Source organism: Macaca thibetana, chromosome 3 (assembly GCF_024542745.1).
Source record: "Macaca thibetana thibetana isolate TM-01 chromosome 3, ASM2454274v1, whole genome shotgun sequence".
NCBI lineage: Eukaryota > Metazoa > Chordata > Mammalia > Primates > Cercopithecidae > Macaca > Macaca thibetana.
The window spans coordinates 31,263,196-31,275,587 of record NC_065580.1 but is presented as its reverse complement, the minus strand read 5'-3'; the positions used below and the strand labels follow the sequence as shown (position 1 = coordinate 31,275,587).

The 12,392-nt window shown below is 41.4% G+C and overlaps 1 protein-coding gene across 1 annotated transcript in view; it reads left to right on the top strand.

The window, feature by feature from the left end:
- SND1 (staphylococcal nuclease and tudor domain containing 1) overlaps nt 1-12,392 on the top strand; it is a 438,972-nt gene that overhangs the window by 36,462 nt on the left and 390,118 nt on the right. The window contains exons 3-5 of the mRNA XM_050782556.1: nt 5,201-5,321; nt 9,296-9,374; nt 11,615-11,775. Of these exons, the coding sequence (XP_050638513.1) occupies nt 5,201-5,321; nt 9,296-9,374; nt 11,615-11,775 (361 nt within the window). The remainder of the gene's footprint in view (nt 1-5,200; nt 5,322-9,295; nt 9,375-11,614; nt 11,776-12,392) is intronic.

Sequence of the window (12,392 nt, the reverse complement as noted above, 5' to 3'; positions counted from 1 at the left end):
TTCTGTTATAGTTCCATATATTTATACAGTCTAGTGCTTTTTGCCTGTCCCAGAGTAACTCAGTCTCACTGTTTCTCCTGGTAACTCTTCAAAGATCCCTGTGAGATGAAATATTTGATAGCTGCAGATTTCATCTTTTCCTAGCCCATAGTCATCATTTCTCCTTCCTAATAATTCAGTGTCTCCTCAACCTGCAGTGATTTGGTTTTCCTCCTCCTGTGCCCTCAAAGCTGCATCGACATGAGTTACCAGTAATGCCAACTGATTGAAAAACCTGATTTCCCTGCTCTCATTTTGACTCCCTCACCCCCCACCCCAACGCTGACATCTAGGCCTTTAACAAGGCCTAGAGATTGTGCCTCCTTAAAACCTCTCTTATCCATCCTTGACATTTGATTAATACTGCTATTCTTTGTTCATCTCTGATGATGAACAAAGATGTTATTTGGATGTTGAAATAATAGTCTCTTTGCCCTCATTCTCCTTCCCTCTAATCCTTTCTCCATATGCTCTCAGATTTTTTTGAAACATAATTTTATTTTTTTCCAGACTCTTCAGTGGTTCCTCATATTCCAAGATACTTTAGTGATTCCTCATTACCTTTGTGACAAATCTAAATGCCTTAACCTGGGTTACAAGCCCATTTGTGATTTGACTTTTAGACTTCTCTTACTGAAACCCCTCTGGGATGCCAAGCCCCCACCATGCTGAAGAACTTAGGTCTTCTTCCAGGCTGGAGTCCTGCCTTCTGCCCTCAGCTCATGCTGCTCCTCCATCAGTAGTTCCTTCGCCACCTCTGTGGCTGATGAGCACCTGCTGTCTTTTAAGATTCAGCCACTTAAGAAATCACACCTGACATTTCCTTTCATCATCCCATCTTTGTGCTGTCAAAGCATTCACAACATTTCATTGCATGTTTACAAGTTGATGTATCTTTCTCTACTGGATTGCAAGCTCTCCAAAGAAGAGAACCTTTCTCTCATCTCTGTGTCTTTGTGCCTAGTCGGTACCTGACACAATACAGGTAAGCACTGAATAAACATTTAAGTGAATAATGAGGAAAAGAACCTGAGCATCTCCTTTTTGGGCGTTGAAAGATTGTGCAGTGTGGCACTACCCTTTCTCTCTGGCTTTCTATTTCTTTGGAGCATGTTTCGCTTTTTCACATTCAGGAATAATCAAGGATCTTATTGCTCATTTGCATCCCTTTGTATCACTATCCCAAATATGTTCACGTGATTATTCTTTGCCTTCTGTCATGAAATCATCATTCAAAGAAACTCAGCTGTCTCCTAAGTCCTGTGGCAATGAAAGCAGCTCCACTGTATGCCCCCAGCCATCCCTTCCCTGTTCCAAGCTAATCCCCAGTGTTGCCTAGCTACTCCAGGCAGCCTAGATACTGCATTGATGGGCACCATGGGAATTATATATTTATTTCCCACAGATTTATTGAGCTCCTGCTGTGGGTAAAGTTGTTTATGGTTTCATGAGAAATATAGAAATGAATGTCACAACCTCTAAAGAACTTACTCATTTAACTAAACACCACCTATTCCACAAAACCTATTGAAATAAAAAAAAAAAGAAATACTATCTTTAAAAAATAATAAAAGTGTCTGGGCGCAGTGGCTCATGCCTGTAATGCCAGCACTTTGGGAGGCTGAGGTGGGCGGATCACGAAGTCAGGAGTTTGAGACCAGCCTGGCCAACATGGTGAAACCTTGTCCCTACTAAAAATACAAAAAAAATTAGCTGGGCGCGGTGGCCTGTGCATATAATCCCAGCTACTCGGGAGGCTGAGGCAGGAGAATCGCTTGAATCCAGGAGGCAGAGGTTGCAGTGAGCCGATATTACACCACTGCACTCCAGCCTGGCGACAGAGTGAGACTCGTCTCAAAAATGAATAAATAAATAAATAAATAAAACAAAATTTAAAAAGGTAAAAAAAAAAAAAAAATTTGCTATTTTTGTTTGTTTTTGAGATGGAGTCTCGCTTTGTCTCCCATGCTGGAGTGCAGTGGTGCAATCTTGGCTCACTGCAACCTCCGCCTCCCAGGTTCAAGCGATTCTCCTGTCTCAGCTTCCCAAGTAGATGGGATTACAGGTGTGTGCCAACATGCCTGGCTAATTTTTTTTTTTTTTTTTTTTTTTGTATTTTTAGTAGAGACGGGGTTTCACCATGTTGGCCAGGCTGGTCTCGAACATCTGACCTCAGGTGACGTGCCTGTCTTGGCCTCCCAAAGTGTTGGGATTACAGGCGTGAGCCTCCCAAAGTGCTGGGATTATAGGCCCGGCCATACTTTGCTGCTATTAAAAAAAAAAAGAAATGTCACAATCCTGCATTCATTGGAGCTGTTGAGGACTAGTGTAGCTGGGGAAAGGCGGCAGAGCAGGATTGTAAGTTACATATCCAGATGGTACAGTGGGATGGTTGGAAGAGAAAGAGGGACAAAAAGTATTGAGTGTTGGGCCATGTACATAGTAACTAGTTAAGGTTTTACATTGTGGGGTTTCATCTTGTCCTGGTAGTTTTAAGAGTCTGTCTGGTCAAAGAGAAGATTAGAATTAAAAGCTCAGTTTCATTGTGGTAGACATGACAACCTTGCTTGGGTCTGGAAGTGCTGAACAGGCTGCCAGATTGCCTGCAGTTGGACATTCTAAAGGAAAGAGTAATTTTGAGTCTCAACTACTTAAAAGCCACTTGCTTCTTAGATAGGACTCTGGGGCATCATTTGAATAGACCACAGTTATTCTTCCTGTTAGACCATTCTGGCCCTTATTCGAATAAATGCTTTGAGCAAATTTCCTTATACCTGACTTTTAGAGTTGTTCTGCAAGCTTCTGTTAGGATAGACTTCTCCATCAGATAGCACTCTGCCTGGCTGTCCTTTGTGTGGACACATGGATAACACTGGCCTCACTTCCACAAGGGCTCTGTCCCAGAGCACTCTCTTGCCCTCGGGAGGAGTGATGTGGTCAGTTGCTCTCCTGCATAGCTCTTGGAGTCTCTTGATTGCCTCTCTTCTTATCTAATATCTTGTCCAGTTATTGAATTTGCCCAACTCTGGACGGAACACAACTTGAGAAGGCTTATTTAGGAAAGGAAGATTGCAGAAACTAGGTTATTTTTTCTTACACGGTTAGGCATATGTCCTTTGCAAGACCTCCAGTGTGGTTTTCTCTTATTGACCAGTAACTAGCCAGCTGGAAAACATGAGGTCCTAAGGGGAAGATGTTTCTTCAGCGAGCCTTAAAAGTTTTTTAGAAAAGTTCTGCCCGGTTGGTAGAAGTTGGAGGTTTCCCTGCAGGGGTTAGATATTTTCCTGTGAACTGACCCTTTGTAAGTGAGTTTTCACCAAAGTCTTGGCCTCCTTTAGGACCACTGGTCTTGTCAGAGCTTTTGCAAGTATTTAGGAAAGCTGTATGTTACTGGATTTTCAATATTAATACAGTACTCAGGACTACATCTTAAACTTATCTATAGCTTGGTGTGTTTTTAGAGTAAGTTGATCCCTAAGGTAATAAAAATGTGGAAGGCTTTGTTCATTGGTTCAATGCTGTTTCTGTGATGTGGTTGATAATTGGGATCATTTGTCAGTCAGACACTTTGGTGACTGGTATCTGATTTTATTTTTGGAGATTGGGGCGGGGGTTAGAAATGAGACATAAAATCAAGGTGAACTCGATACTGTCATTGAGCGAATTGCTCCTTTGTTGGCTGGTGCTTTGAAGAGAGGGCATGATGTGAGCGAGTATCCGTTCATTTTGGCGTCTTTGAGAACCCTTACTCAGGATCAGTTCTCTAGAACCTCATGATTTATGTTATGTAACAGTACTGTTTTTATAAATACCAGCCCAACAGGTTGGTGGACCTGCCACCTTTTGATTGGTTTCTGGTTTCTTAGAAGTCATACGGATATTTTTCTTCTAGAAAAGCTTGTTGGGTGAGTTCATGGAATAATTAGCATGGACCAAAGAGGTTAGCAGAGGTTTGCTTTCGGGCCACCAGTTTACTGTTTTGCCTTTACTGTGTGTAGCATGAGTTCTGTGGTTTGAAGAGATTATAATAGACAATGTATGCTATTGTGTATCACTTTTCCCTTTTATATTTTGCATTTTTTTTCAGCATGTGAGCTCCTACCGATCATATGCTCCTTGAACACCTACCCCATCCCTCCCCATTTCGGTTCTAAGTGAACTTGGGACATTAAACCAGGTCCAGACTATAAATTCAAGTGCCAGTGGCCACTGTGCCAATAGCTTCAGAGGAGAATCTCTGTTTGTCTGAACCATCCCAGGAGTGATAGGATGGGGAGGGGCAAAACCACCCCTTTGTGTATTATCTTGAGATGACATGGAGACTCTGCTTCCACTCTGTAGATGTGTGGCTCAGTCCTCGTGTCTGTGCATGGAACAGTGAGAGGAAGGAATCACCATTATCAAGGTGATTCTTTGTCAGGGGCTGGTACTGGTGTCCTCCCAAGGATGTTGGGACCTGTAAAGGCTTCAGACTAGAGCAGAAGTAGAAGAGACATTTGGGGGGATATCTTCTTACTATTGCTGATCTTTGAAGAGGAGGGTGGAGATGACTTAAATAAGGCTCTTACTTGAGCAGGGTATTCACTCTGAAATAAGAGCACTCGAATCATGTCCCTCCTCCAACATGGCTTTAACTGGTTTCAGGCTAGTTTAATAGGCAATGAAAGTGTTTTAGAAACTGGAAAGAGGCGGAGAAGTGGAGGTGGTAGTTGTTATTTATGACTTCCCTCTGCCTAGGTGGGTTCCTGGAGCCTGGACTTCCCATTTGAAGGAGTGGGTTGATATATATACGGCATTTAGAGCAGTGGCTGGCACATGGTATGTGCTATAAAAGCATTGGCAAATGTTATTCACAAAGTAAGCTATAACTCTGAACAGACAGTGATAGGGAAAAAGTCCTGCTGCCAGTGTCTGGAAAACTCTGAGGCCTGTTTTTAGTGCCTGTGCTAGTTAAACCAACTGCTGGACCCTCCTTTTTTATGAGCCCCCTAAGTGTGCGATGTGCATTGTGTGCATTTCATTTTTATATTCTCAAGGTCCAGCGCAGGGCCAGGACCATGGTAGGTACTCAGACATTTACTCAAAGAATGAAGTTGCTTGAATGCTGATTGGCATCTGAAACTAGGCAGTTCTCATGTGACATATTTGTTTTGTCTTTCAGCCCTGGGCATTTCCAGCTCGAGAGTTCCTTCGAAAGAAGCTGATTGGGAAGGAAGTCTGTTTCACGATAGAAAACAAGACTCCCCAGGGGCGAGAATATGGCATGATCTACCTTGGAAAAGGTGAGCTGCAGGGAAAGGACTCGTTTCTCTCAAGTCTAAAGTTCCTTTAAAGATCAGTTTTCTTGTGGTGGAAGGCCAATGTGGGTTCTGGTGGAGGAAGCTGTAGGACAGTTGGCTGAAGGCGTAAATGGAAATGCTTTAGGCCCTGAGCACATGGAATATATAGGTACAGAGGCACACCCCCAGTGTTCCTGTTCCTTGTGTACCCCTTTTCCTGCTTTCTTGGCTTGGTTTAGGTGCATGTAGTATGGAGTTGCATTCTTCCCTGTGTTAAGGCCATTAGCTCATGGAACTTAATGGCTCTGTGCTTCTAGGTCAGAATGCTAATTGAATTCGTATAGATTTCCTTTTGCATCTTCTATTTCTTCTATCTATCTTGTGGCGTTTCTTCTTCTCTTGGGAACTCTTTCGGAAAGGAAGATTTGTTGAGGGTCTGTGGTTTTTTGCAGCCTACATGTTTTGTTATGGAATGGAAGGAACACAGATGTCAGAGTTGCATAGATGTAGGTTAGAATTCTGATTTCCTGCCATGTGCCCTTACTTAACCCTTAACCTCTGTAAGCCCTTGTTTCTTCATTTGTAAGTTATTGGGAGAGTTGAAAGAGATAGTATAGGCCAGGCACAGTGGCTCACACCTGTAATCCCAGCACTTTGGGAGCAAGGCAGGAGGATCTCTTGAGCACAGGAGTTTGAGACCGGCCTGGGGCAACATGTGAAACCCTGTTTCTATGGAAAAACTAGCCAGGCGTGGTGGTGCACGCCTGTAGTCCCAGCTACTCAGGAGGCTGAGGTGGGAGGATCACCTGAGTCAGGGAGGTCGAGTCTGTAGTGAGCCATGATCATGCCATTGCACTCTAGCCTGAGTGACTGAGTGAGACCCTGGTCAAAAAACAAAAAAAATAGACAGTGTATGTAAAGCCCCTCACTCTGGATATTTGTGTGTGTGCATATTGTTTAGCTGGGCCAGATGGCTCATGGGATATTAGATGTTCTGGGCTTTTTGGATTAGGCAGTAATAGAATAAGATTGAGGAATGGAGTTGGAACAGAAATAGGACATTAAAAGAGGAATGTTCTCCAGAAAGCAGCCAGATGAACATGAAGTTATGTTCATTGAACTATTTGTGGAGCAGAGTTTTTTTAAGTTTCCTGTGATTCTTGATTAAAAACCTTTGAGATAGCTCATGTAACAGAGTTGATTTGGATAATCTATTTGAGTTGGATAGTCAGTGCTAGCAATAAACAGGGTAGAATGACAGTGCTAACAGTATTCTGCTAAGACTGTTTTTAATGATAGAGGTCTTAGAAAAATGAGTTGGGAATGACCTTGGAGGCATCTTGTTCAATTTCCTACCTAGTAGAGAAACACTTCTTTTTAGCCCCCTGAAAAACGGCTACCTGCTTCTTGTTTGAATGAGAAATTCTAGAAACATAAGGCCTCTTTTCAAAAAGGGAAATAATAAGTTTGCTTTTTACCCATAATTATTATAATATAGTAAGAAACAAAATGCTTAAAGATAATTATTGAGTGGTTACTGGTTAGAAAGAATTAAGAGGAAAAGAAGTGTACTATCTTCAAAATGCAATTTTTCAAGGATTTCATTACCTAAAAAATTTCAATTCCCTAACAGCTGGTCAGTCTTCTGTTACCCCACAAGAGACCCTACTGGACCATAGATAATTGTGGGCACAGATATTTCTATAAGTAGACCACCCCTAAGAGTTCATTTTAATACCCTACCCCTAAGAGTTCATTTTAATGCCCTTGGTCTTCAACCAAAATGGCCAAATTGTTTAAGAGAAGCTGATATTTTAAGTTATCTGTAGAGTTGTTTTTTAAAAGTTTGCTGTTTAAACTGACTCACATTACAAACTGGATATAATTTAATTTAGTATGTTAACACATTAGTGTTTAGAATGAGAACTGGTACATAGTAGGTGAACAATAAATATGTCCTTAAATAATGATTGGAATTACCTATGTCTTTCCATTTTAAAGATAAAGGAATGGTTTAATGTTTAATATTTTCACTAAGGTATTTTAACTAACTCTTAATGCCAATTCTATTATAATGAAAGAAAATAGTGACTTAGATAATTAGCATTTGTGTATTTATTTTATTGCTACCCAGTTTTTTTTTATGATGGGAGAGAATGGTAAAATTTGAGACTTTGTGGTTAACATAGAACTTACTAAAAAAGAGATGATTAGTCTTCTGACTTCTGAAGACAATGTAGTCACCCACCTGCTCTGAATACTGTCTCCAGATGTGACTTGGTCACATTCAGAATTTGATAAGTAAGAAGGAAGAATGAGATCCTTGGCCTACAAATTCCTGTTTCGCTTTCCTATCTGCCACATTTCGTTGCCTCCGTTGAGGGTTCACCCCAGGGGAAGATACTTTTCTCCTTTTTGCAGGTGCATTCAGAACTCACTTTTTAGAATTGGGCATTTCAGAGTGGGCCATTTCAGCATGCTGTGTGCCAAGAAAATGTCTGGCTTATCGGGTGTGCTGTCGATCGGCTCATTTTATGGTCACTCACCTTGTTTGTACCAGGGCTTCATTCTTTCCACCCTTAGATCTCCTGGCACTTCACTGCCCAGTTTTCCCTTAATCATTGAGTCCTTCCTTTTGACTTTTCACTCTTTGGGATTCCTGTTGCTTGGAAGAACCAATATAAAATTTACTAATGTGTCTTTGGCTGGCCTCAGCAGTAACCTCAATGGAAAGGGTCAGGTGATCCACACTCACCCTTGGAACCTGAACCTTCTTTGTATAAATTTCTCAGTTCAACTTTTCTTGGTAGGTAAAGAGCCTTAAGATTTGCCCCTGCAGAAATTTGGGCATGATAATGGCAAGGCAATTAGGTTGGGCTTGGGGGCAGTGTATGTACCCGTTACTGCTTGCAGAAGTCGATGTGTAGTTTGCTGAATATAAATCTTACACAATTTTATTCTGTGCTGACATTACCTATCAGTTAGACTGCTGTGTTCCAGGTTATCTTGGAGCTTGTTCTTTGCCATATTAAAGATTTTTATGTGATTATTCCCTCATAGATGTCTTCCTTTATGGTTTTGGCCGACAAGCAGAGATTTAAGAGAAAACACTGAGCCTGAAAGCTTTTTCAATAGCATCAAACTACAATTAATGTTTCAAGTGCCTGGGTAGAACCTAATCAGATTGGGTTTTATGTTTAACTTCATTTTTCTTGCTAGGTCTGATGGCTGCTTTGTGAGAGATGAGAAATCTAGCCAGTGTTCTCTCAGTATCTCTGTGAGAGCAAGAGAAAGTCTTTGTCAAATGTTGTAGCTTGTCTTGGTGTCCTCTTGAAGCAGAGAATAGGACATCCCTGAGAGGAATTGGACCTTCTGTCATAATGTGTGATAGGCAGCCCTAAATGAATCCATCTCTCTGATTGTACACGGTGAAGGGACTAACTTTTTCTAATTCTTGCCATGCGCTTGGCACTGTGCTTGGTGATTTACACACATTACATTACTATTTAATTCTCACAAGAACCCATCAAGGCAAGTGCTCTCCCCACTTTAGAGATGAGTAAATTAAGATGCTGGGAGAGCTTGTCGAAGCTATTAGGCAGCCAGATTTGCGTTCAGCTCCAGGCCTCTATTCCTCTAGTCACCACTTTATACTCTCTTGAGCTGCCAGCTGCGTGCGTCTTGCTTTCTTGTCCATCTCCCATGGTTCCTGAGATTGCCTTTGGCCCGAAAGATACACTGGAAAATTAAAAACAAAGTCCAGAGAAGAAGATTGATAGACCTTTGGGTCCTAGAGACTAGATATTATGGGAAAATAGGTTTTCTGAAAAACCCAATGCTACATTGCTGCCTTGTCCATTTCTCTGGCAGCATTATTCTCCTTGAGGAGCTAAGTGTGAAAATAGTCCCATTTGTGCTCTGTTGCTGTTGGAGGCAGGTTTGAATCTTGTTTTTAAATCCCCCCTTTTCCTCCTCAGATACCAATGGGGAAAACATTGCAGAATCACTGGTTGCAGAGGGCTTAGCCACCCGGAGAGAAGGCATGAGAGCTAATAAGTAAGTATTCATTACTCCTCAGTCTCTCTGATTTACTTGAGACATCAAGGGAGGTTGGGTAGTCAGCTGTAAATTGGCTTTGCTGCATTTTTTTCATTCTTGCCCCCAGACATGGGTAACTGCAGGGGCTTTCACAGCTTCGAGGACATTCTGACCCAGGTAGTATGGATTATTCTGAGCTAGGAAGTCACTCAGCATTCATTAATGGTGTTTGAAGTGTATGACTCTTTTAAACACAGCCTTTGAGATTAGGCAGTTCTATTCTTCATGTCCATAAGAGTCAACAAGTCTTAGACCGTAGATATTCAGTTCCAGAGTATTTATCTGTCTATCTAGCCAGTCCCAAATATTTATTGAGCACTTACTATGTGCCAGGCAGTTTTCTAGGCACTGAGAATATAGTGTGAACAGACTTAGCTTCTGCTGACATTTTAATGGGGAGACAAGCAGTAAACAAATAGATATACAATCAGTGCAAGGAGTAAGTACAGTCAAAATTAAGTGGGTGAATAAATAGAATACAAAGCAAAATCTGTTGTTTTGAATCTGGAGAAACTGAGAAGGCCTCCCTTGTTCTGTTTTGAGAGTCAGGAAAAATTTGTGTGTCTTCAAAGTCTTTCAAGTCGGTGTTGTTTATGTATCTGTAGTTGCTTAATAGGTAAAATGTATTTGTTTAGCCAATGTCAGTGTGAACCTGTTAGAAAGGGGTTGTGTGTATGTCAGGTTTATAGTACATATATCATGTTCAAGTTCTCTAGTGTTGGCTGTCAGTAGGATGGATTGCGGCTGGCTTTCATTAATGCTTCAGTCTCTGAAAAGTGCTACATCTGTAATTTGGAGGCTATAATAATGCTGTTTTATATCATTAAGTCCCTGCTGTCTTATATGACTGTCATAGCTATAGGAAAGGCTTTACAGAAACATTTGCATGAGGTATACCAATGATGAGGATGAGCAAAGGCAGATATGCGCCTTTCACATTCTTTCTGCCTTCACAGACATAGGGGCCAGGTCTTTCACCATAGACTTCTATGGTCCTTTCTGACTGAGGAGACATTTGCTGGACTCCATAATTGGGGTGTGCCAGTGGGAATTTGTTGAATTAAGATACTTGTTTTGGTGGTGTTTTTGGATGTATGCCAAATCTGTATCTTAAGGATAATTACTGGCTTGATTACCATTTTAGTATTTTTTGGGAATTCAGTTTGCAATTAGAATGAATAATAAAAAAATCTCACAGCAGTATTGGACCATCTCAACAAATAAATCTCCCCTGGAGTACCAGTCCTTTTTCCTCCAAAATTATTTTGACTTTAAGTCACTTTTTCCCAGTTTTGTGTTTGGTTCAATCTCTTACACTACATTTCTTCATCTAATTTTGACTGTGAATTTGGATCCCTAAGAGTGTGGTTGCCTTTTGGGGTAGGGAAGGGAAGAGAGGTGAAGACTTCTGGCTTGAGAAATTGGTAGGTCACCCTTGCTTAGGAATCCCTCTTGCTGAAGATGAGAAGAGATTCAGTTTATGCATACAGCTGTTGATGGCACTGGGTGTCTGAGATTATGCAAAAGCCATGCAGTTCCATGCTGCCTTTAGCTCAGATATAACAGAGAAAGAGGAGCCATTTCTAGCCTTTTTAAAAAAACTTGATTTGGTTTGTCTACTGATATTTTGGCTGCTCTAGTACATAGTTTGGTTTCTTGCCTGATGAAGGAGGAGGCTTCCATTTTCAAGCTGCTTTTGTCTAGCTTGCCTTATTGAATGTGTAAGTAGTTTGGGGGTAACATTATCTGTGATAGCAGTGTTCATTCCACATTCCTCAGCCTTGTTCTGTAAACTGAGAGAGAGAAAGAGTGATTCTTAGTCGGCTTCTCTGCACTACTGAGCTGTGCCTGGGATTCCGGTTCCTGAATCTGGGATGGTTAAATGAAGCTCTACCCACTGGAGCAGCTCTGAGCCACTAACTTGTTCTCTTCTCATTGGTGATGGTGGCAGTACTGAGAGTGTGTTCTTTAGATTGTCTCATTAAATGCTCTTACTATTTAACCTTTTGTTTGAAGGGACAAGTCTGGAATCTAGAAATTGCAATCATGGTGATTTTCTGGTTATATGTTAAGCCATGGATCTGAAACAGACCTTTGGTGTCTTCAAGGGGTGAAGATGTTAAAGAAAATGTGTCAGAGAGCCTCATATTTCTGTTTGGGAACTCACTAACCACTCTTGTTTATATTTTATGTCCCAGTCCTGAGCAGAACCGGCTTTCAGAATGTGAAGAACAAGCAAAGGCAGCCAAGAAAGGGATGTGGAGTGAGGGGAACGGTTCACATACTATTCGGGACCTCAAGTATACCATTGAAAACCCAAGGCACTTTGTGGACTCACACCACCAGAAGCCTGTTAATGGTGAGGCTGGCGGGAACAGACAGATACAACTCAGGGTGATTTCTTTCTGTTTGCACTCTTTGCTTCTTGAGGTTCGTAAAATCTAGTAAGCCTTTCTTATACTTATTTAGTATCCTTGGGAAATCCTTAAGGTTAAAACAGCACCTTAGTATTTCAGAAGGGAATTTGGATTCAGTTCATGTAGGTCACATCAGATACTTCTGCAGAGGCTAGTCCTGTGCTGTTGCAGGGTAGTAAATTGCTGGTGTTTTGCACATTGATTATGTTCTAGTCTCAAACAGAAGGCTGTTTAAATAACAACCCTGAAACTTAGAGGTAGCAACATGTATTCTGTATACATCTAAACAGATCCAGTTACCCTTCGTTGGGGATTGATTCCAGGACCCTGCCCCGCTCTTCCTCCCGGGAATACCAGAACCAAAGATGCTCAAGTCCTTTATATAAAATGGTGCAGTATTTGCCTATAACCCACTCACATCCTTCTGTATACTTTAAATCATCGCTAGGTTACTTACAATAACTGTTACAGTGCCTACACACCACTTCATTTGTGTGGACTCAACATAATGGTGTGTGGCAAATTCATGTTTTGCTTTTTGGAACTCTGTGGAATTTTT